The 22,053-nt window shown below is 35.8% G+C and overlaps 3 protein-coding genes across 4 annotated transcripts; 2 read left to right on the top strand and 1 right to left on the bottom strand.

The window, feature by feature from the left end:
* The first annotated feature begins 1,168 nt into the window (after window positions 1–1,168).
* On the top strand, window positions 1,169–4,029 carry LOC110707824 (protein ROOT PRIMORDIUM DEFECTIVE 1-like). The gene is made up of 3 exons (XM_021885874.1): window positions 1,169–1,625; window positions 1,919–3,520; window positions 3,692–4,029. The coding sequence occupies exon 2, from the start codon at window positions 2,066–2,068 to the stop codon at window positions 3,122–3,124; it is 1,059 nt and encodes a 352-aa protein (XP_021741566.1). The 5' UTR covers window positions 1,169–1,625; window positions 1,919–2,065; the 3' UTR covers window positions 3,125–3,520; window positions 3,692–4,029.
* Window positions 4,030–4,146: 117 nt separating this feature from the next.
* LOC110707823 (fe-S cluster assembly factor HCF101, chloroplastic-like) lies at window positions 4,147–10,544 on the bottom strand. Of its 2 annotated transcripts, XM_021885873.1 has the most exons (16): window positions 10,348–10,544; window positions 10,152–10,262; window positions 7,951–8,093; window positions 7,824–7,874; window positions 7,423–7,578; window positions 7,041–7,184; window positions 6,824–6,966; window positions 6,574–6,643; window positions 6,372–6,467; window positions 6,145–6,234; window positions 5,963–6,016; window positions 5,498–5,621; window positions 5,272–5,396; window positions 4,935–5,057; window positions 4,625–4,702; window positions 4,147–4,537 (listed from the first exon to the last, which is right to left on the bottom strand). In XM_021885873.1, the coding sequence occupies exons 1-15, from the start codon at window positions 10,418–10,420 to the stop codon at window positions 4,634–4,636; spliced, it is 1,572 nt and encodes a 523-aa protein (XP_021741565.1). In that variant the 5' UTR covers window positions 10,421–10,544; the 3' UTR covers window positions 4,147–4,537; window positions 4,625–4,633. The 2 variants fall into 2 exon arrangements, with proteins under 2 accessions (XP_021741565.1, XP_021741564.1); XM_021885872.1 differs by having other exon boundaries at window positions 4,147–4,702.
* Window positions 10,545–20,145: 9,601 nt separating this feature from the next.
* LOC110707633 (EG45-like domain containing protein) lies at window positions 20,146–21,765 on the top strand. The gene is made up of 3 exons (XM_021885659.1): window positions 20,146–20,282; window positions 21,189–21,459; window positions 21,566–21,765. The coding sequence occupies exons 1-3, from the start codon at window positions 20,186–20,188 to the stop codon at window positions 21,570–21,572; spliced, it is 375 nt and encodes a 124-aa protein (XP_021741351.1). The 5' UTR covers window positions 20,146–20,185; the 3' UTR covers window positions 21,573–21,765.
* Window positions 21,766–22,053: the final 288 nt, after the last annotated feature.

Raw genomic sequence — 22,053 nt, 5'->3', positions numbered from 1 at the left:
CTTTCTAAACTCAAAATCTCAGTAAATGTTTGATGTGCCCTTTTAACTAAGTAGATGTACAATTGTTATTAATTAGCTAGGGTTTTTAATGACTTATCCAACTTTGTCTCTCTCTTTGATTATATTTCAAACATCTTTCATCTTTCCAACTTTAATGCATATCATAATGCATGGTGACATTTCAGGTGTCATGTATGTTCATACATCTCAAATATAAATGTAACGTCAATTATTGATTACTCCCTTCGTCTCTTAATAATTTTTTCCAATATGTTTAGAATATTACACTTACAGATAAATGGGTGAATATTTTATGTACAAAGTATATTATTCGCTATATATGAGAAAAATCAAACATAATCATATATTAATGGTTGAAGATTTGTATTGAATATTGATGACAAACATGCTCATTCAAAACATTATAACTTTTATAAACAAAGGGAGCACACCTAATTCTATAATTTTGGCTTCACCCTTAATCGTTACAATACGTAAACCAGATTGACATAATGTCCATTGTAAAGTTCATAGCTCAAAACAATAAACCTTTTTCTAGCAATTGTAGGAGCATATAATCAAAATAATTTTCTAAAGTCTATAAATTTATGGTAAGGGTAAAAAAAAAAAAGAACTAAAGAGGTACAAATCTCTTACTTATTACTTGCCTATTACTGAGTACTAGAAGTCTAGAATGACATGCAAAGATACTAGCCCCATCCACTTTATATTGGAATTTCAGGTCAAATGCAAAAAGTGATGATCACAAAACTTAAGTCATTAAATTGAAACATCTCATTCAAAAGTCAGTCAAAAATCTTATAGCTACTTTAAAAAAATTGTAGGGATGTCTTCCTAGCTTTTAAACATCTCTCTAGGGGTTCTTGGAGTCCAAATAGTGTATGCGTACCAATGTACCATGGTATATGTCGAATAGTGTACGAGTACCAAAACACACATGTATTGCGAAAAATATTCCCTCCTTGTCATGATATATCTACGAGTAATAGTTTGTCTAACACACTCAAGAATGTAAATGTGTGACAACAAATATGTGTAAATGTATAAATGGTAAGAATTAAATCACGCTCGCATACTATGTGTTCTATCTCGTTTGCACAACCAAACCCTGTTTTTTTTTGCCAAAATTCTAGTCCATGATCACCTTTATATTTCAATCAATTTTACAATAAAATTATAAGGTGATGTATTTATTCTATCAAATCAGGTTTATTTTATGGACAAATAAATCATACTTCGCATATAATTATTTCATTGTTGCAAATAATATAAAACGGATGTATGAGGCTCGTTTGGATTTTAGATTACCAAAGAGGCCAATGGAACCAAACAACCAAATGAACTAGGTCAAAATGGCATGTATGAGCCTTATTATTGAGCCCTTATCAATTTGTCATAGCCCAAATTCATCCCAAAACTCACCTGTATTCTGATTTTGAGCACCCGACTCCGTACCCGATTGGAAGGGAAGCCCGCATGCTAGCGAGCAGCCGCGAAAAACAGCGAGCAGCAGGCAGGCGTAGCGGCTAGACACAGCAGTATAGGCTTGCGTTCTTCGTCTAAGGCTTGATTTCGAATTCGTTTGCATTACACACTTCCAACAGGTTGGTTCTGTTTCTGTTTCTTTGTATCAGAATTGCCTGTGGATTAGTTGGAGTTTTTCTGAATTTTCACATTTCTGTCAAGATTTTATCATTGTTTAAATAATTACTTCATTTTATCAAAGTGGGTTGCTTGTATTTTGTTAAAAATTGATGCTTTCAATTGTTATAATTTGTGGGATTTTATTTGGGTTTATGTAATTGTTGATTGATGTTGTTAGGTTGTTGTTCTTTGATTGAAATATTATTGGGGTTTGTTTAAGCTGAATGAAATTGTTTATGAATGTGCACACCAGGTGTTTGATATATTGCCTCTTTGAGAATTCAATGTTGCAACTTTAATTTACAAAACTGTCTCATAAACATTGTACACAACATAATATGTTTCTTGTAAAGAAATTTGGACAATGAGTAATATATCCTTTCATTGTCATCCATGAAGGATGATTTGGTGGCTGGTTAGAGGGTTTGGGCAATGCTGCAGGAGTCAGAAGGGGTATGATTACTCGCAGAAACTTACTCTTGTAAACATTAAGCTGAAATGGGTTAAAGATAAGACCCTTGATGAAGCCGTGGCGGGTCAGAGGGACCTCAAGGCGGCTTGCACCCTTGTCTCCATCATCTTCTCTGATTCCGAGGACTGTGTTCCAATATACCGTCTTAGGCGCCAGAGTAGACAGCTTGGGATTCCTGATGAACTTAAGCTATCTAGCTTTGTAAGGAGATACCCAAGTATCTTTCATGAGTCTTCTTTTCTCGATAGTGGGGGCACGCCTGTCCCCTTATTTAGCTTGACCCCTGAAGCATTGAGTCTGCATCAGGAAGAACTTAGAATACTTCAGCGGAATCAGATGGATACAGTGATTCGGCTTCAAAAGCTGTTGATGCTTGTTAAGGATATTACTCTTCCTTTACAGACAATTAACCAGTTAAAATGGGATCTTGGTTTGCCACATGATTACCATCAGTCATTGATTCCCCGCTTTCCTGAACTTTTCTCTTTTGTCAACCTTAAAGATGATCGTGTTGGATTGAAGCTGTTGTCATGGGATAGTCACCTTGCACTTTCTCATTTGCAGAAAAACAATGAGGGTGCATCTTCTGATTGTCTAGCCTTTCCTATTGGATTCCCTCGAGGTTATGGATTGAAAAGGAAGTGTATGGAATGGTTAGAAGAGTGGCAGGGACTTCCTTATACTTCACCTTACAGTGATCCTTCTCACTTGGATCCCCGTACAGATATATCTGAGAAACGGATAGTTGGGGTGTTTCATGAGCTTCTACACCTCACAATCTTAAAACAAACTGAACGTAAAAATGTGAGCAATCTTCGAAGTCCATTGCGCTTACCCCAAAAGTTCACTAAGGTGTTTGAACGCCATCCTAGCATCTTTTATATTTCTAAGAAAAGTGATACACAAACAGTTGTCCTTAGGGAGGCCTACTGTGGATCTGAGCTCCTTGAGAAGCATCCACTAGTAGAGATTAGGAGACTGTGCTGAAATGATGAAACAAGGATTCTTGGATAGGAGTCGGGGTTTGTATCGGGAAAGCTAGGGACATAGAGCAAGAGTTTGAATGAAGCTAGGTAGTTGCAATCATTTAGGAAACCCAGTTGGAAACTATCCAATGCCGATGCTCATTCTGGGAAATTGATGGCATGCAGTGTGTAAGGATTTATAGCTGCTAAGCCTAGCCTCGTAGCAGATATGCTGCTATGCCTCAATGAGAAAGCCATTTGTGGCTTTTGTCAAGATACTCAGCTATGTGCATGCCATTTGTGGTGTCATCTCATACAGCAGAGTATGAGATCAGATCATAATAGTTGCCAAACTTCGACTAATGCATTCTGTTCAAAGCTTGGAGGAATCTTCTTTGCAGCTTGTTCCATTATGGAGGTAAATTCACCGACTTACTTTACTTTGGTGTTCTGGTTTGAGCTGTTAAAATTAAGTTAATCCAAACTTATGTATGCGTAATCCTAATATCTTGCAAATTGTTGAGTTGGCAGTTCCAGAACCGTTCCTTCTAAATTCACTCAATTTTTTTTTATTTTTTTAAATATGCAGGTGTCTTTGTATCATCAGCTGGAATCAGAGAATAATTCGAAGTGATTTAGTGAGCACAAAAGGATGGTGGCACAAAGTCGCATGAAAAGATTCTAGAATCAGAGACAGAATAATAAGAGATGCAACTATGCAAGCTGGTATAAGAAGTTTGCTTGAAGTTAACATCCTTGCATTACATTACTGGAATGTGGGATGACCTTTAAAGTATAAGTTGATTGCATGAAGAGAATGCTGTGAAAACACAAGTAGGACATCAACGAATTTCTGAAATTCTGATTTGTACATTACACTAGTATATAATTCATTACATCCAACAGACAGTTTTTGTTCATCTAAAATTATTTATTGTTGGGAAAATCCGTCTGATATTTGATCACTGTCCCAAAATCATCTTTTGGTCTGCATCCTTTCGGCATTATGACTGTCAGGGCTTAGGGTACTTTGCGGAGAAAGAATAAACCAGAGATGACTTGTGACTTGAATACTCAAAGTATACAAAATGATTTTAATGATTTTTGAATGCTCATATGTACATTAAATTCTAGCTATTACAAGACTATCTCATGTTGCTAATCTTAACTTCATCAAGAAACTCAATCACTATTCTGTGAACAATCTCCATCTATAGCCCTCTGGAATAAATATATATTTCTATCAAAGAGATCCTGAATATCCCCCGCAGTGTTCCGTATTGGGAAGAGTTGCACAATATTACAATACCCCAGGAATTCGGTCTTCAAATGGCTGTATGAATTAGGAACTGCACATAATTCTTTTCTCAAATAAACAACCTCTCGTACACTTGTGCTGGAATATGCCTGATTCATTTGCACATCTCCTAGTAGTCTGCCAGTAAGCAGAAAGGAGGAGAAAATTTTAAGCAAATCCGTTCAAAGTGTTGTTTTTGATAGGCTGACTAAATAATATTTCAACCTTGTCTCCTTAGGCGGGTGTTGGCTGAGGAATATCAACTAATCGCTCCATGGTCTGAAGTTGATCATATGGTGCAATCTGCGCCATGAGAACAGTCAATTAAAAGATTATAGCTTGTGCTTCAGTGTAGAAAAAATCATCGAAGTTTGTTTCATTATTTCCAAAGTTAATAACAAAAAAAGACCAAATGAGCTAAGCTTTTAGACAAGCTTCAACGCTGTGAGTCGTCAGTGGTCAGACGAGTAATTTTGTGGGATCCAAGCTCAATAACAGTAACAAATTAATATGTGAAAGGATGAAGCAAAATTACCTGGTTAAATCCATCTGGCCATGTTATTTGCACAGCATAATTACCCATAGGTCGGATTTCTTCTGGCTCAATATCTTCAGAAATATCAGAATACTGCAACATTTGCTCCCCAGTCCATTCATCCTGTTAAAGGAAACACAACCATTTTATCAAATTATACTTGATCATTTGACTGAGAATTTCTTTTGTTATAAAAACTTTCATTAAAATGGCTCACACAACAAGATACACAACTTCATCATTTCACCCTTCTGTTAGATGCAGAATTATTTGAACCATGGGTAAATGATGTCACTCAGTTGTTCAAAAGGGTAGGACATAGTTTATCTTGGCTTACCACACTCTGCGCTGACCGATCATTCCGTCTCACAGTTGCTGGATGTAGAAGGAACTCTTCTTCTGAATCAGGTACCTTCACCCTTATTGCTTTCATTGATTTGTCATAGCTGACAGCAGTTGATACTGGAAATATACAAAACAATTTGAAGTAGCTTAATTATAAATCATGTTGATTCAACAATACAAGGATCTTTTATAATGCTGTAACCCAATGGTATACAAACCTTGTTGGCGAATCTTGGCACATTGCTGTACAACACAAACTCCAAGGTCTTGAAACGTCTTTGCAACCTCTCCCAGAGGATCAGCTACAACTTCTGGTTGTCCACTATCTCCAGAAGCAGACAACTGCAGAGGTAAATTGTAAATATGTAGTTAGGATAATGTTTATACCAAGAAATACTGACTGCACCTGACTTAAACTGAAAGTGTACATGAATATATTTGACCCGAACAAATATCAACTCGACTTTTTTAAAAAAAAAAAAAAAAAAAAAAAAAAAAACCTAATTTTGACTAATTTTCACAAGAAGCTGATTTAACTTAGACCCGAAATATGATCCAAGTCCGTAAGATATCTATGGCAGTAATTGACTCACAAAGCAGATATCAGGATTTTCTGGTTCATAAATGAATATGTATGGCATTTTTATGATGTAAATGGTTTTATAAACAAACAGAGCACATACAGCTGGCTTGATTGGAAGTTCGAATAGATGCGGGATTCCAAACTGCTGAACAACCTGAAAGGACAATAGCCACAATGATTGTGTTAGCTCCTCTTCAGACATGCTGAAGGATCGAGGCAGCATTTAAGGAAGCTTAATGATCAACCATTGAAATCAATAAAGTCTGGAGATCAGCTGCATGCCTGAGAACCTGAACCTCTGCCAAAAGGATAGAAGCGCTTTCCATCAGCATCAAAGTGACACATATTCTCCACAACAGCAACGCATGGTACCTGGACATATCATGCAATGAGTCACTAAACACTATAGTTATTTGCGAAAAGTTCAATTATTTTTCCTATCACAGGTTGTAAACAGAAAAGCAGAAGCTAAATAACTGAACAATTGGTTTCTGCACTGAAGATCAAACCTTGAGCTTTGAGAACATGCGAACTCCTTTAGCAACATCAATAAATGCCAGCTTTTGAGGAGTTGTAACGATAACTGCTGCTGTTAATGGAACAACCTGACAAAAATCTACAAAATTCAGCAATTGCAAGAGAGAAGAACTATATTTCCAATTTTTCTCCACTGTTTCTTTTAAACCTAGAATAAGCACAGGCAACAAGAACCTGACACAAAGTTAGCTGAATGTCACCAGTCCCCGGTGGCATGTCAATCACAAGGTAGTCAAGTTCCCCCCTGCAAAATATGAAACTTGTCATATACTTAATTTTACAACTAACGATAGTAAAGAGCCATTGTCTATAATATAGTTCAGCAAATTAGATAGATACTTATGAGAAGACTATACGATTCAGTTGTTGCAAGCAGCTGGTTAATTGTCAGCAACATATTTAGATACTTATGGGAAAACTATACCATTCAGTTGTTGTAAGCAGTTGATTAATAACTCCAGAAACCATTGGGCCCCGCATAATTGCACGACCTTGCCCAGCAAATCCAAATGATACCAGTTTGACACCCAAGTATTCAGTTGGGATGATGGTTTTCGTCTCTGCAATCTGGACAATCAAATAACATAAACAAGCAATTCAAATAAGACAGCTTAAAATGAGTTTAAAGGCAATGCTATCACCATTTCTAGTAGCCTGCTATCTGGTGAAACCATTGTTGGCAAACTGGGACCATAGACATCAGCATCGAAAATACCAACTCTAGCACCCATACCAGCAAGAGTATAAGCTAGATTAACAGCAACAGTCGATTTTCCTACACCTCCCTGTATATTGCAAGAAAAGAGAACGATGTTGAATAATTAAATCCCAGGAAATAAAACAAATTTTGATATAATAGTAGCCATCATAATTTGTTGAACAAAATGTGTTTCACAGCAACCCAAATTAATAGCCAAGATAGCTGTTAAACAATATATAACTTGATCCAACTTTCCGTGAACAACATTTTCTAGTCTAAGAATCCACGACAGACATTAGTTGACAGGAACACGAGGCTCTTACTTTACAGCTAGAAACAGCCACAATGTTTGAAATTGTCTGCAGGCCCTTTGGAAGATCTCCCCCAAAAACTGGTTTAGCAGGTTGGGCAGACATCGTGACATTCACTTTTCTAACCCAAGGAAGTGCTGCCACCACCTCATTTGCTTTCTGCTCAAACTGCAAAAACACAACAATTATATACCCCATATTAATGCATAATGATTGAAGCCCTAATACACATTACAAGGAAATAGGCGGTATAGAGTCGGTCAGAGGACAGTGTATACTGTATAGAATTAAGGCAATAAATTATGATAGTTCTACATGACATATCAAACATCTACAAAAATGCTCCAAGGAAAAAAAATGACACCAGAACATACATCAGCAACAATCAAATTTGTAACTTGGAATTAATTTACCATGTCCTTGACTGGACAGGCTGGGGTTGTAAGCTCCAAGCGAAATGACACCTGAAATCAGAGGTTCACAGCTCAGGGAATAATGATAAATTACAAAGATACAAGAGCACAATATTATTTAGATGACCTCTCTTGAAGTTTCATCAATTTGTAAATCCTTCACAAAGCCACAAGAAACAATGTCGGTTCCAAAGTCTGGATCTATGATTTGAGACAATGCTTTGAGGACATCACTCTCAGCTTCTTTAATTGAAGATGTTGAAGCGCCCACTGAGTGTCAAAAAATAAAGACATGTTGACATACATGACTATATGAGTGACTAGACAGAGAGGTATTAGGCACACGTTTTTGATCTCGACAATTAAAGAACATTCTATTAATTCAGAGTTGAAAATGGGAATTGAAATTATACTGCAAGTTAGCTTAGCTGCTGCAAGGCAGTTCACTAACAGGATACCTTTGTCTATTAATAACTGATATCCATTTGATCATATATTGAACCAGAGATCAAATGTCAAATATCATATAGCAAGAAAAATAGTGTAAAAATCCTTAAACACCCAAACTAGCCAGTGTTCAAAGACACCATGAGGACAACAAGCCTCATACATCCATAGGAAACAAAACTTAATGACACATGTAAGACAACCCACAATCAATACAACCGTAGAAATTGATGCTGAAAATGTCACAACACCTAGAAGGCTAGAAGCCGAGACTCAATACACCTAATAACCCAAAAGAAACTATCAATTCATTGAAAAGTATGCGGGGCAAATCCAAGAACATGGCAACTAGTGAAAAAAGCCTTCAATCCCCATAATAGCCATAAGTCAAGCCAAGAAACACCATATAACACCTACAACCTGAAAGAAATAGCCAATACACAAGGGAGAATTAAAATTTCTACGATCTCTAGATCAAACCATGTCATTACCATGCCAAAGCTAGAGCTGGCAATCCCTAACCTGACCCGAACCTGACCCGAACGACCCAAATTCGACCCAATTTGACCCAAATTTCATATTTCGTAATAATATTAAGTTTTACACTATTATTGATAGTTTTTAAGCACAACCTGAAATTGACCCGAACCCGACCTGCTAACCCGAATTGCCACCCCTAGCCAAAGCTTCCTCCATATGGCATCCCAGAGGTTGTCGTTCCAGGCACCTCTATCACTAAACTCCACCAACATTCTAAATTCTAATAACCCATTCCCTATGCCAATACCTCTTTAAATTATTAGAACTATGCAATCCATCTGCTACATAAACTACGACACCTGCAAAAAATAATTCTTTAAAAAATACCAATATATTTTATGTCAAAGGATATCACCAAGATACAAGCACTACCTCCAAACTCATTCATCCCCACACAACTTTCCGAAGCAGCACACTAGGGATGAGAAATTAATTATTCACCCGTTGCTTTTCCGTAGGACCTGCTCCCTAAAAATTATACTTTTAAGTTTTAACTTTTGAAGCAACCTCTTAGGCTAATAGACCATATCAATGTCGTGCGGTCCCCTATAACAAGTATTACTTGAACATAAGCTCTTAGAGCTTGGGCTTATCCCTTTGATAGTGTAGGAGTTGAACTCATAATCTTCAAATTGTGAGCTGAATTTAAGGCCTCTATGTCAACCTCAAAAAGGATTGTCCATTTATGTTCAATACACATTCTATCCATGATGTTTGCACTAGGATAAGAGCGCCAAAAAAGAAAATTCTTAAAGTAAGTGAAATTCCGTTATGAACGCCAAAGTCAGGACTCATGGACAATGATGGATTCCTTTGTTGTACATGTAAATGTATTTTATATATATATATTTTTCCTATTTCAATTTTCAAGTGTAATACAAAGGAAGAAACCAAACATCATAGCATATCAACTTATCAAGTATCAACAAGGTTTCACCAAACTAAAGCGTTCCATACTTAACACGTACTTAAATAAAAGGTTAGTTTGTATCATCGTATATATTAGTCCCTCTATTCCATATTATTTGACCACTTAACTAATCCGCCACCAACAATATTAATGCACTATTACTTTAGTATTATTTGTCAACTTATTTTTGCAATGCCAATATAACAGCTAGTATCGCCTTAATATATGTGCATAATCTTAAAAGACACTTATATCGGAATGGAGGAAGTACGAACTTAAATTATCACTCCCGTACTCCCTCCATTGCTTTGAAACCATCTAAAATTCTACGAAATGTCCAATTTCTCAATTCAATAACACTCTTATGATTTATTCGATATTACCTCTCAAATTTCAAGAAATTAATCGAATACTAAACAAATCATATATACCTTCAACAGAAGAAGCTTTAGCTGTAATAGAACTAAAATTAACTTGATTATGCAAAACCCATGTAGGTTTTATCTGCCTTTGCTGTTGAATTAAACCATTAAATACTAATCCTGCAAAAAATCATAAAAAAGTTAACAACTATTTTAGCAGAAATAAAATTAAGACTGAAAATTGAAGTGGGATTTAAACAATTACCATTTTTGTGCTGAAGATTTTTGGAGGGTTGAAAAGAAAGATTAGGAGGAATGGGTGCATGAAGTAAATGCATTTTTCCAGGAAAAAAAAATGCAGAACAAAGAGGAGACTGAGAAAGTATGAAGTTTGAGCATAAATCAATAAAATGTCAAAAAATCATCATCTGAAAATCTAATCTTTGTTGCAAATAAAACGACATCGTTGGGTTTGGCTTGGTTTTGTTTTGCGTTATCGGCCGTTAATATTGTTGGCCCCACGGCGCCTATTTCTTGTGGCTAACATATTTTGGTTTTGGGGATAGAATTGTGGCTAACATTTCTTGCATCTTCTAAATCAAGAACGAATCGCCTTTTTAATTTTGTTTAAGATAAGTTCATCTTGTTTATAGAGTTGATCATGGGCCAGGTTGGAAAGGCTCAGCATGATCATGGGTCAGATTTAAAAGGTTCGGTATGATCATGGCTTAAGATGATACTTGTTCAGTTTTTTTTTATCCTGATAGTGTGTAAGAGGTAATCTGTATTTCCTTTATGTAAGAAAGCAAATACGAAATAATAAACATGTTAGGTAAATAATTTTGCAATGCAAGCGAAACGACCAAATGACCAATTGATTGGCTAGTAATTCATATAGGCCTTGTTTGGCAAATGGCGATTGGCGGTTGGCGGTTGGCTGGTTCACTTGGCTTGTTTGACCAGCTGTAATGTTTGGCCGTTTATAATAGCTTTTGAAATTGGATGTTTAAACTAGCTGTTTATAAAAGTGTTTGGTAAATTTAGTTGTTGGTTGTTGGCTGTTTATTAGATAATTTGTGGGCCAACAAGCCAACAAAAAAAGCTACTCAAAGCATCTTTTTCATTTTGGCTTAAAATCCAGCTTTTTCGCTGAATGAAAAGCCAATTATCAAACACTTTTTTTGGTTGTTAGACCACAAAAAAAAGTCAAAAGCCAAAAGCTAATCAAAAAGTCATTTACCAAACGAGGGGGCCCTAGTTAATCTCAGATATTAACATTCTAGTTTATCTCCTCTCACAACTTTATGCATTGAATTCTGTGCCACTTTATTATTTTACTTTTATCATTTAAAAAAATAAAATAAATTGGTTGTTAGAGAAGATATATTCACAAATTTATCTTAAAGAGAAACTTAAATTTACCCTTACCAAACATGGCCATAATCAAATAAATGCACTATCTATTGAGCCATGTCTCTTAATCTTTTTTTTTTTTTTTTAAAGCAAATAAACACATGTAAAGTCCATATGAATTTTAGGGTGACACATCACTAGCTCTTGATAAGAGAAGTCATCTCTTATTTCAGAAGTCACTCCCATTTGCAAACTTCAAATTAGACACTTCTATTTCTTACATAAGAGTTTGTTGAGCCTTTTGATTTTGATGGACAAATTGACAAACTCGACTAATGAATGTTTTGAGTCTTTGGTGAATAAAGGGTTCAAGCAAAGTTCGTTCCGGAGTAGGAACTTGGATGCGGAGTAGCATTCTTTAAAAAGCCTCGTGCAAATCTCACGTTCTAGTTTTAATTGTGAGCACTCAATAATATAAAGTCGGAAAGGAACTCAATGACTTATGTTAAAGACTACTGGAATAAAAGTTAGTTTTAAAAGATAATTTCTTAAAGAAAAGATAATTTGTAAAAGTTTTAATAAAGATAATTATCGAAGATAATTATCTAGTTGTTTTAATAAATAATAAATTTATCTTTTCAAATAAAATCTTTTTAAACAAACTTTTGATAATCTTTTAAATAAAATATTTGATAAAGTTAGCAAGTGGTTTTTCTGTGAGAAAATCTTTTATACGGCTAATGGTTATCAAGTTGTTAGGATAGTGGTTTAATTAGATAAGGCTAGGAAACCTCTTCATGATCACAATCTGTCAAGATAACTCCACAAGTTGTTAGTGGGTTGTTGACATGTGGACGTGATTATGGTGGAGGTTAATGACTAAGCCTTCTCTATAAATACTCATGCAAACTATCTCAGAAAAACATAACTCTTGAGCATAAAAATTCCAGTAGCCATCTAATAACATAAAGAGAGTTATTTTCCTTCATATATTCTTGAGTGCAATAGGTATTTGTAATCACAGATTGTATTCAAGTACTTAGGGGTTGGGATTGTGAGTTTGTAAAGTGAGGTCAAGGAAGCTTCGTTGCTGAAGTCTTCTGTGAGAGTTGGGAACAAGTTCCTAATTTGTGGAACTTGTTAACGGGTTTGAATCTTCACTTGTAAAGAGTTTGATTACTTAGTGGAAATTTAGAAAAGCCTATATCTTCTCTCGTCACTATTTCATTTAGTTAAATTCCGCAAAAAGTTTTTAGATTTCACCTCAAATACAATTCACCCCCCCTCTTGTATTAGCCAGTTAGACTTTCAGTTGGTATCAGAGCAGGAACTCAGAACACGCAGGCAACCCTGTTGAGTAAGTTCCTGGAAAATGGCTTACACAGAGGAAAAGGAATTCGGGAGTACATCCATTCAAAGGCCTCCATACTTCAACGGCAAATTTTATCCTTATTGGAAGGATAAGATGGAAATCTTTATCCAAGCAGAGAATTATCAGGTATGGCGAATTATACAAGTAGGAGATTACGAAATTACGAAAACGAATGCTAATAATGAGGTAATCCCTAAACCTATGGATGAGTATGAAAAAACTGATTTTGAAAAACTTGAAATGAATGCTACTGCCAAAAAGTTTTTAATTTGGGGACTTGGACCCGATGAACATACTCGTGTCAAAGGGTGCAAGTCCGCAAAGGAAATTTGGGATCTTCTGGAAGTTACACATGAAGGAACGTCAGATGTTAAACGTTCCAAAATAGACATTCTTTTGTCTCAGTATGAGCGCTTTGAAATGGGAAACAAAGAATCCATTAAAGACATGTTTACTCGATTTAAAGGTATTACTAACGAACTAACGTGTCTTGGCAAGATAATTCCTATAGATGAGCAGGTCAGAAAAGTCTTAAGAAGTCTTCCAGACAATGACAGATGGAGAGCAAAGGTTGCAGCGGTGCAGGAATCAAAAGACTTCACCAAGTTCAATCTGGAACATCTTGCGGGTTCCCTCATTACTCACGAGATCCAGTCGAACAATCGGACTCAGGAGACTGTCAAAAGTCAAGGGCTAGCATTAAGAGCTAATGAAGAATCCGAAGAGAAGTCTGACATCGATGAAGAAGAAGCTGCAATGTTGGTGAGAAGGCTGAAAAAATTCTACCGTAACAACAAGTTTTTAGACAAGAAGAAAGGATACAGTAAAAGAAATCAGGAACCCAAAGCCAAGTCTTCTTGTCACAAATGTGGAAGCACCAACCACTTCATCAAAGAGTGTCCATTATGGGAATCTGAGAAAGGCAAGGGAAAAGAAGCTGATCAAAGCAGAAATTCCAAGCCTAACTTTTCTAAAACAAATTTCAGGAAAGCAATGATTTCCACGTGGGGAGAATCAAGTTCCGAAGAAGAGGAACAGGAACACACAGACGATGAAGTAGCCAATCTCTGTCTAATGGCAAAGCATGATGATGAGGTAGTCATTCAACCTAATTATTTGAAATCTCTCTCAAAGGATAAATTAATCTCTTTATTGTTAGAAACCTTAGATGAATATAAAGAATTATGTGCAAAACTAAGGCAAGCCGAAAAGGCAACTGGAATTTGTAGAGATCATGTTAAGTATCTGAATAGCTTAAGAAATGATGTTCAAGGCAGATTCTTTGAATTGTTAGATAAAAATATTATGCTAAAAGAATCCCTTGAAAGAGTCAAGAGTGAGAATATCATGCTGAATATTGAATTGACTCAATATAAAATGTTGTGTACTAACATTGATTCTTGCAGGTCTACTGAAGTTCCTTTAATCATGTTTAATAATGAACTAGAGCATGTTAAGAAAGAGATAAAGGAAACCAATGATAAAAATGAGAAACTAGAAAAGGACCTAGAAATTGCAAGAAAAAGTAAAAATACAGCAAGCACGGGTGTTCCCAAGTGGGTAAAGGAAGCTCAGACAAAAAGAACAGAAGGTCTAGGCTATGTTCATAAGAAGAAGTCCACTGGAAAGAAAAAGAAATATGTGAACTTACCTAGTGAGACCGTTTGTTCTTTTTGTGGTAAAAAGGAACATCGCAGTGAAGAATGTACTAAGAAAGCAAATCTGTACAATAAGAATGTGAACTATGTTTGGCAGAAGAAATCTGATTTAAATGTGTCAACACAGGAACCCATGAATGAAAGGGTTCCTGCTACTAACCCTTAATTTCTTTTGCAGGTCGCAGTGAGGGGGAACAACCAGTGGTACCTCGATAGCGGTTGTTCTAAGCACATGACAGGAGATGAATCCAGATTTCTCTCACTGACGGCCTATACAGGGGGAACAGTGACCTTTGGAGACAATAAGAAAGGCAACATTGTTGCTGTTGGCAAAGTAGGAAGGTCAAGTTCCCATGCAATTGACAATGTATTTTTAGTCGAGGGTTTGAAGCATAATCTACTCAGTATATCTCAGCTTTGTGATAAAGGAAACTCTGTAAGCTTTTCTTCTGAAAATTGCAAAATCATCAACAATAACACTGGAAAAATCGTTTTGGAAGGAACTCGTAAAGGGAACACGTATACCGTGGATCTTAACAAAGTTCCAAAATACAATCTATCCTGTTTAAGTGTTATTGAGGATGATCCACTTCTATGGCATAGACGTTTTGGACATGTTAGTCTTTCATTGCTTGACAAATTAAGGTCAAAGGACTTGGTAATCGGATTACCTTCTATCAAATTCCTAAATGACAAAATTTGTGAAGCTTGCATCAAAGGAAAGCATGTTCGATCATCATTTAAATCAAAGAAAATGGTAAGCACCACAAAACCATTGGAACTCATTCATATGGATTTGTGTGGCCCCGTTAGAATTCAAAGTAGAAGTGGAAAAATATATGTCTTAGTTCTTGTAGATGATTATTCTAGATTTACATGGGTCATATTCTTACATAGTAAAGATGAAACTTTTGATATGTTTATGACTTTCTTGAAAAAGGGCTTAGTTAGGCTAGATTTTATTTCTACTGAATGACAAATTGCTGATATATTAACTAAGCCTTTAAGCAGAGACAAGGTTGAAAAGATGCGTGTGGAATTGGGGATGCTACGGCTCAAGTGACTTTTGTTTGGAACCCCTAAGGTAAAATCGGATGTAACTAACGATGCTATGCTCAATCTTGTGTGCATAACACAGCTGAAATTACCCAGGGGAAAGATTTGTGAAGTATTGAAAAGTCACGTATACATACTCTTAATATGTTAAAAATATTGAGCCATGTTGTTTCAAGTTCCCTTTTCATCATTCTTTACTCTCTGTATCATGATCACGTAAATTATCATCATAATTTACAATCAATTTGCTCTTATTTATCCTTTTCATTTTTTATTTATCTGTTTTTTTTTTCTTCTTGTTATTTTCTTTCTTATCTTTTATTCCTATCTTATTTTTTTTATTCTTATCTTTTTCCTTCCTTATTTTTTCATGATGAATTTTTCTATTCCTCATAGAATTCAAAAATACAAAAAGATCTTATTTGCTACGTAAGATAAGAAGCATGTATATCAACTTCTTAACTTACGATTTTATTTTATCAACATTGAATTAGATGAGTGCAATTATTTCACCAAATTAAATCCTACTACCTCTAAAACTACCCCACTACCTCACAGTTTAAACCGTCACTTTTCTTTCTCACTCCTCCCCATTAAACTCTTTTTCTTCTTTTCACTCCACCTTCACCTATCAAATCAATTAAATTCCCCATACACTCCCATAACCGGCCTCACTCTCTCTCCTTCCTATTCACACTATTCATCTTCTCCTTCCCTTCATTTTACCTTCAACACCATGAAAACCAACCGAAACACCACCCCAAAAACCCGATCACCACCATTCAAACCCTCCTCAAACACGGGGTCTCCACAACCGGTGCCAATTGCGGTGGTGCATCCATCTGCTCAGCCAAAGAGGAAGGCTAAGGCTGTGAAGGGCGGCGACAGGAAACGGCGCGCAACCACCAAATTCCCATCATGGAATTACACTCTCGGATATCACATCAACTATGATTGGTGTGTGGCGAGTAAGTTCACTGAATTTACTTCTTTAATTGATTATCAAAAATGGACTCACTTGTTCCAGAATTGTTCTCATTACCCTGTTTATCCTAAATTTATTTATGAGTTCAAAAATACCTTTCAATGTGATAATGGTGTGTGCTCGGCCGTAGTTAATGATATTCCAATTTCGTTTGATGCCAATTATCTTGGAAATCTATTTCAAGTTCCTGTTAAAGGCTATTGTTCTTATTTAAAGCACAAACAATCTGTAAACATTGGCCATAATGATGAATGCAAAATCCTTCAATTTATTGGAGGAAATCCGAAAGTGAAAACTACTCACCATCATGCCCTAACACCCCTTCATAAGCTACTGTTTACCTTCACCTGGAAGGGTATAGTACCCCGTTTACAAAAACGGAGTACCGTATCACTCTTGGATGCCTCCCTCATATTCTGTCTTGCATGCAAAATACAGATTAATTTCCCTGCTCTAATGATTGAACACTTGAATTTTTATGCTCAAAAGACCACAATTCCATATGGCTCTTTCCTTACTGTGTTGTTCAAATCTTTTGGTATTGATGTTGAATGTGAATCCCCAACATATCTCAAACCCGATAATATCCTCTCTGAACAATCATTACTTAGACTGAGTCTTAGGCTTACAAATGGCAAAGTATGTTTTGTGCCTCGGAAAGGAGGGGAGAAAAAGAAAGGGAAAGGGAAAGAAGCTAAGGAAGAATGTGATGCAAGCAGTGACCAGGGTAGTGAGGAGGCTAGTGAGGGTGCTACCACCTCCAGTGATTCTGAGGGAGATAAGGAAGAAGAAAAAAAGTTCTAACGGAGAGAAAAAACAAAGAAAAAATACTTGAGGGAGATGTGCAAGGAGAAAAACAGGAAGATTCTGAGGGGGAACATATGGAAGTTTCTGAGGGGGAAGCTCGACAATCTGACTTACATGAGGGGCAGGGAACTGATCAAAGTGAGAGGGAACATACCACAGACTCTGAGAGCACAGCTGGACCACCTGTCATTCCTGTGTTTACAGGGGGCCTTAGAAGGAGTAAGAGGAATGTGGTCAAGCCTGCCCTTTCTACTACACACCCTGTGACTGTAGAAACCATCAGCTCCTCAGACAAATCTGATTCCACCTTCAAACCTACCCAAGTTCCCTCTTCCACTGAACCCTCTTCTATTCCTGTCTCACCTACTAGGCAGCCTTCTCATTCACCTTCTCCTCCTCCATTTCAGCCTACTGGCTTTGCTGCTTTCTCTGGAACTCGTGTGTCTGTTTATGATTTTCAACAGGTTCAAGCAGATATGGAGAAGTTGACTACTCTGGTGAGCAAGAAACTGGAGGAAATGGCCTCGGAACTGCTTTCTCTTAAAGGCCAGGTGCAGGCTCTGGCAGATTCTCAAGCAACCGGATTTGCAGGCGTAGAGGCAAAGCTTGCACAGGCTGAAGGCAAGTTTAGTGAAGGCAACAAGGAGATCTTGGAAACTATCAACAGAGTAGCCTTTGAGGAAGTCGAGGAAGACTCTATTGATCCCACAAATCCAACCCTTGATCCTACCAATGCAGCCTTTTAAATCCTTGATTGCACTTATTCTAATTTCATATGTTGAACAATTTTATTTTGGTCTTGTTTAATCTCTCTGAACTTTGGTTTGTACGCCTTTATCCTTTGCTACATTCTCTATGTTCCTCTTCTATTTCCTAAATCGGAACTTGGCTCGTATTTTTCATATGATTGTGTGAGGTTGCTGATGATTTAGTACCTAACTTATTTTTGCCTTGCATTATTTGAGCTCACTATTCCCTACGTAGTCTAGTGGGAGTATAGCAAAATGTTTTTTTTCAATCTTTTGATAATGCCAAAAGGGGGAAAAGACAAACTTCATGGCGGCTAAAGTGTTTACCAAGGAACTCACACATCGAAGGTACAAACTTTTCTAAGTTAATAAAGTCCTAGTAATCTAAGTTTTTAAACTTTTTCTAAGATTTTAAAGCCTTTGTTAATTTTTTCTCTTTTGCTCAGTCTTTTTAAAATAAATACTTTTTAGCTTTTTTTTTTAAGTTCTTTAATTACTCTGTTTTTTTTTGTTTTCATGTCTTACTTTAAATTTCTGTTGCATGCCTGGATGATTTTATTTACTTAAGTTTGTCAATGTTTGTCATCATCAAAAAGGGGGAATTTGTTGAGCCTTTTGATTTTGATGGACAAATTGACAAACTCGACTAATGAATGTTTTGAGTCTTTGGTGAATAAAGGGTTCAAGCAAAGTTCGTTCCGGAGTAGGAACTTGGATGCGGAGTAGCATTCTTTAAAAAGCCTCGTGCAAATCTCACGTTCTAGTTTTAATTGTGAGCACTCAATAATATAAAGTCGGAAAGGAACTCAATGACTTATGTTAAAGACTACTGGAATAAAAGTTAGTTTTAAAAGATAATTTCTTAAAGAAAAGATAATTTGTAAAAGTTTTAATAAAGATAATTATCGAAGATAATTATCTAGTTGTTTTAATAAATAATAAATTTATCTTTTCAAATAAAATCTTTTTAAACAAACTTTTGATAATCTTTTAAATAAAATATTTGATAAAGTTAGCAAGTGGTTTTTCTGTGAGAAAATCTTTTATACGGCTAATGGTTATCAAGTTGTTAGGATAGTGGTTTAATTAGATAAGGCTAGGAAACCTCTTCATGATCACAATCTGTCAAGATAACTCCACAAGTTGTTAGTGGGTTGTTGACATGTGGACGTGATTATGGTGGAGGTTAATGACTAAGCCTTCTCTATAAATACTCATGCAAACTATCTCAGAAAAACATAACTCTTGAGCATAAAAATTCCAGTAGCCATCTAATAACATAAAGAGAGTTATTTTCCTTCATATATTCTTGAGTGCAATAGGTATTTGTAATCACAGATTGTATTCAAGTACTTAGGGGTTGGGATTGTGAGTTTGTAAAGTGAGGTCAAGGAAGCTTCGTTGCTGAAGTCTTCTGTGAGAGTTGGGAACAAGTTCCTAATTTGTGGAACTTGTTAACGGGTTTGAATCTTCACTTGTAAAGAGTTTGATTACTTAGTGGAAATTTAGAAAAGCCTATATCTTCTCTCGTCACTATTTCATTTAGTTAAATTCCGCAAAAAGTTTTTAGATTTCACCTCAAATACAATTCACCCCCCCTCTTGTATTAGCCAGTTAGACTTTCAGAGTTATATCTTAAAATTTCTCTTTGCGAACCCCTTCAGAATCCCCCATTATTGACGATCACCATATAGATTTTCGCATTTCTTAGGAAAATGAAAACTTCTCAAAAGTCAATATTACAATGGTTTAAAAGATGTAATATATGTGACAAAGTTGAATGTGTTTACTATTCACATAGTAGAAATATTGAAATGCTTTTGGTGACATAAGTGCTTCTTTTTCCACAACACAATTACACTAAGGGAGGTGAATGGAAATTAAGGACCCAAAAGACCAACAATTTCATTTATGCAATGGATGTTTGGCAATATGGCATTATTATTTTCCAATGATTAATTAATTTGTGAGAAAATTGTGTCCAATTTATTGAGGGTCGTAATATAGTGGGCATTGACTTGCTAAAGAAACAAACTTTGCTATTGCCTATAAATAGAGGATGAACCATTGGCAAATTGTAAAGCATTAGAATTAAGCGAACAAACATAAGAGAGAAATTGAGTATGAAGGCAGTTTTATTCGTGAGCTTAGTGATTAGCCTTATCGTCTATGTTGCAAATGCTGATACCGGGTTTGCTGTTTATCATACTCACCGTACTCGTAAGTATTTTTACTATTCCTCTATTCCTTTTGTTTCGTAATAATCGCAACACTTTTCTTTTACATTCGTTTTATAATAATTGCAACACTTTTTATTTTGGCATGGATCCATTATTATTTTATTATCTCTCTCCCACTAACCCCACTTACGTCATCAATATTTTATTATTTATCTCCCCTACTAACCCCATATGTACTACTCCCTCCGTCCCCGAAAGAATGACTCTTCTGGGTTGATTTCGCGGGTATTAAGAAAGCTATTGGAAGTATAAGAGTGTATGGGGAAGCTAAGAAAAGTAAATTGAAAAGGGAAATTTACATTGGAATTGCAAAAAGTAGAGAGAGAAAGTAATAAAAGTATATAGAAAAGGCAAAATTTGCATGGGGAAGCTAATTTTGCACAAATATTATTGCAAATTAGAGGGTATTAAAATGGAAATGGGATAAACATTTTAGGACTAAAATTAGGCCAAAAGGGTCGAACTTTTGAGGACGGAGGGAGTACTTTTTTTTTATTATCTCTCTGCTCATAACAATTAAATATATCCCCGCTAACTACACTTTATATTATTAAATTCACCCTATGATACCTACCCTATAAATTTCCTAAAACTTGGTGCAAAACCTACTATTACAATTATTACGAAATAGATGGAGTAATATTTTACTTGCAAAGTTTCAATTTTTACACTATTCACGTAATCTAATTTGATTGTTCAACTATATTTGCCTCTTTGGCAATTTATACATAAAAACGTAGTCCTGTGGGATAGACTCATCCCAAACTCTCAATATTTATAAATAAGTAACATTTACTTACAATGACTAAAAATATATTAATGATTGAAGCTATGCAAGCGTGAAACTTAAATATATTTTTATGGTCTCTGAAATGTGTACAAACAGCCTCGGCATGCTACGGAAGCCAGGACAATGGACCATGGATAACAGGAGTAAGTAATGCTCATTGGAACAATAGAGGAGCATGTGGAAGGTATTTCAAGGTTACTTGCATAGGAGGAGCAAATCTAGCTCCTCACCCTTGCAAACGAGGCAGTGTTACTGTCAAAGTTACTGACTTATGCTCTAGTTGTGCTGGTGATCTTAACCTTTCTCAAGAGGCTTTCAATGCAATTGCTGATCTTAGAGCTGGCAAAGTTCGTGTTCGATACGACCCGTAAGCATACACATACACTATCAGCTTAACCAATTTATATATGTATTGAATTTTTGGAATATACACATATCCTGTGATTAATTTTGTTTTGTCTAATGATTTGCAGAGTGTAATTAGAAGTTTACATTGCTTATCGAAGGCGGAAGGCTATACCGAGATTATCATACAAACATATCAAATGCAGTAATCATGATGGTTAAAAATAATGTAATGCAGAAGCTTAACACAAAGAGCATGCTATATTGGTAATGTTTGAAGTGTGTGAATGTCAATCAAATTATAAACCGTTGTTATACTTCAAATTTATATAGTATGTGTGATGACAAATTTATAAAAAAAAATGGTTGTAATTTCTTATGTTAAAACATGAAGTATCAGTCACCAAAGATACCAAAGATACCAAAGAAGCTTTAACCTAAGCTATTCTATTATGTCATCTAAATTATATCGGTTCTATCCCAAATAATAAGTCTCACTAACTGCTTGATTGCGCACAAAGCATGATGCTTCCAACATAGGCACGTAGATTAACTAGATGACACCCTTTAAAAGTTATATGAGCAACATCGACAATTCGCAAGCTATGAGAATCAG

This window comes from Chenopodium quinoa, unplaced genomic scaffold (assembly GCF_001683475.1).
Source record: "Chenopodium quinoa cultivar QQ74 unplaced genomic scaffold, ASM168347v1, whole genome shotgun sequence".
Lineage (NCBI taxonomy): Eukaryota > Viridiplantae > Streptophyta > Magnoliopsida > Caryophyllales > Amaranthaceae > Chenopodium > Chenopodium quinoa.
The sequence above is the reverse complement of the archived record's forward strand: the minus strand, read 5'-3'. Positions and strand labels throughout refer to the sequence as shown.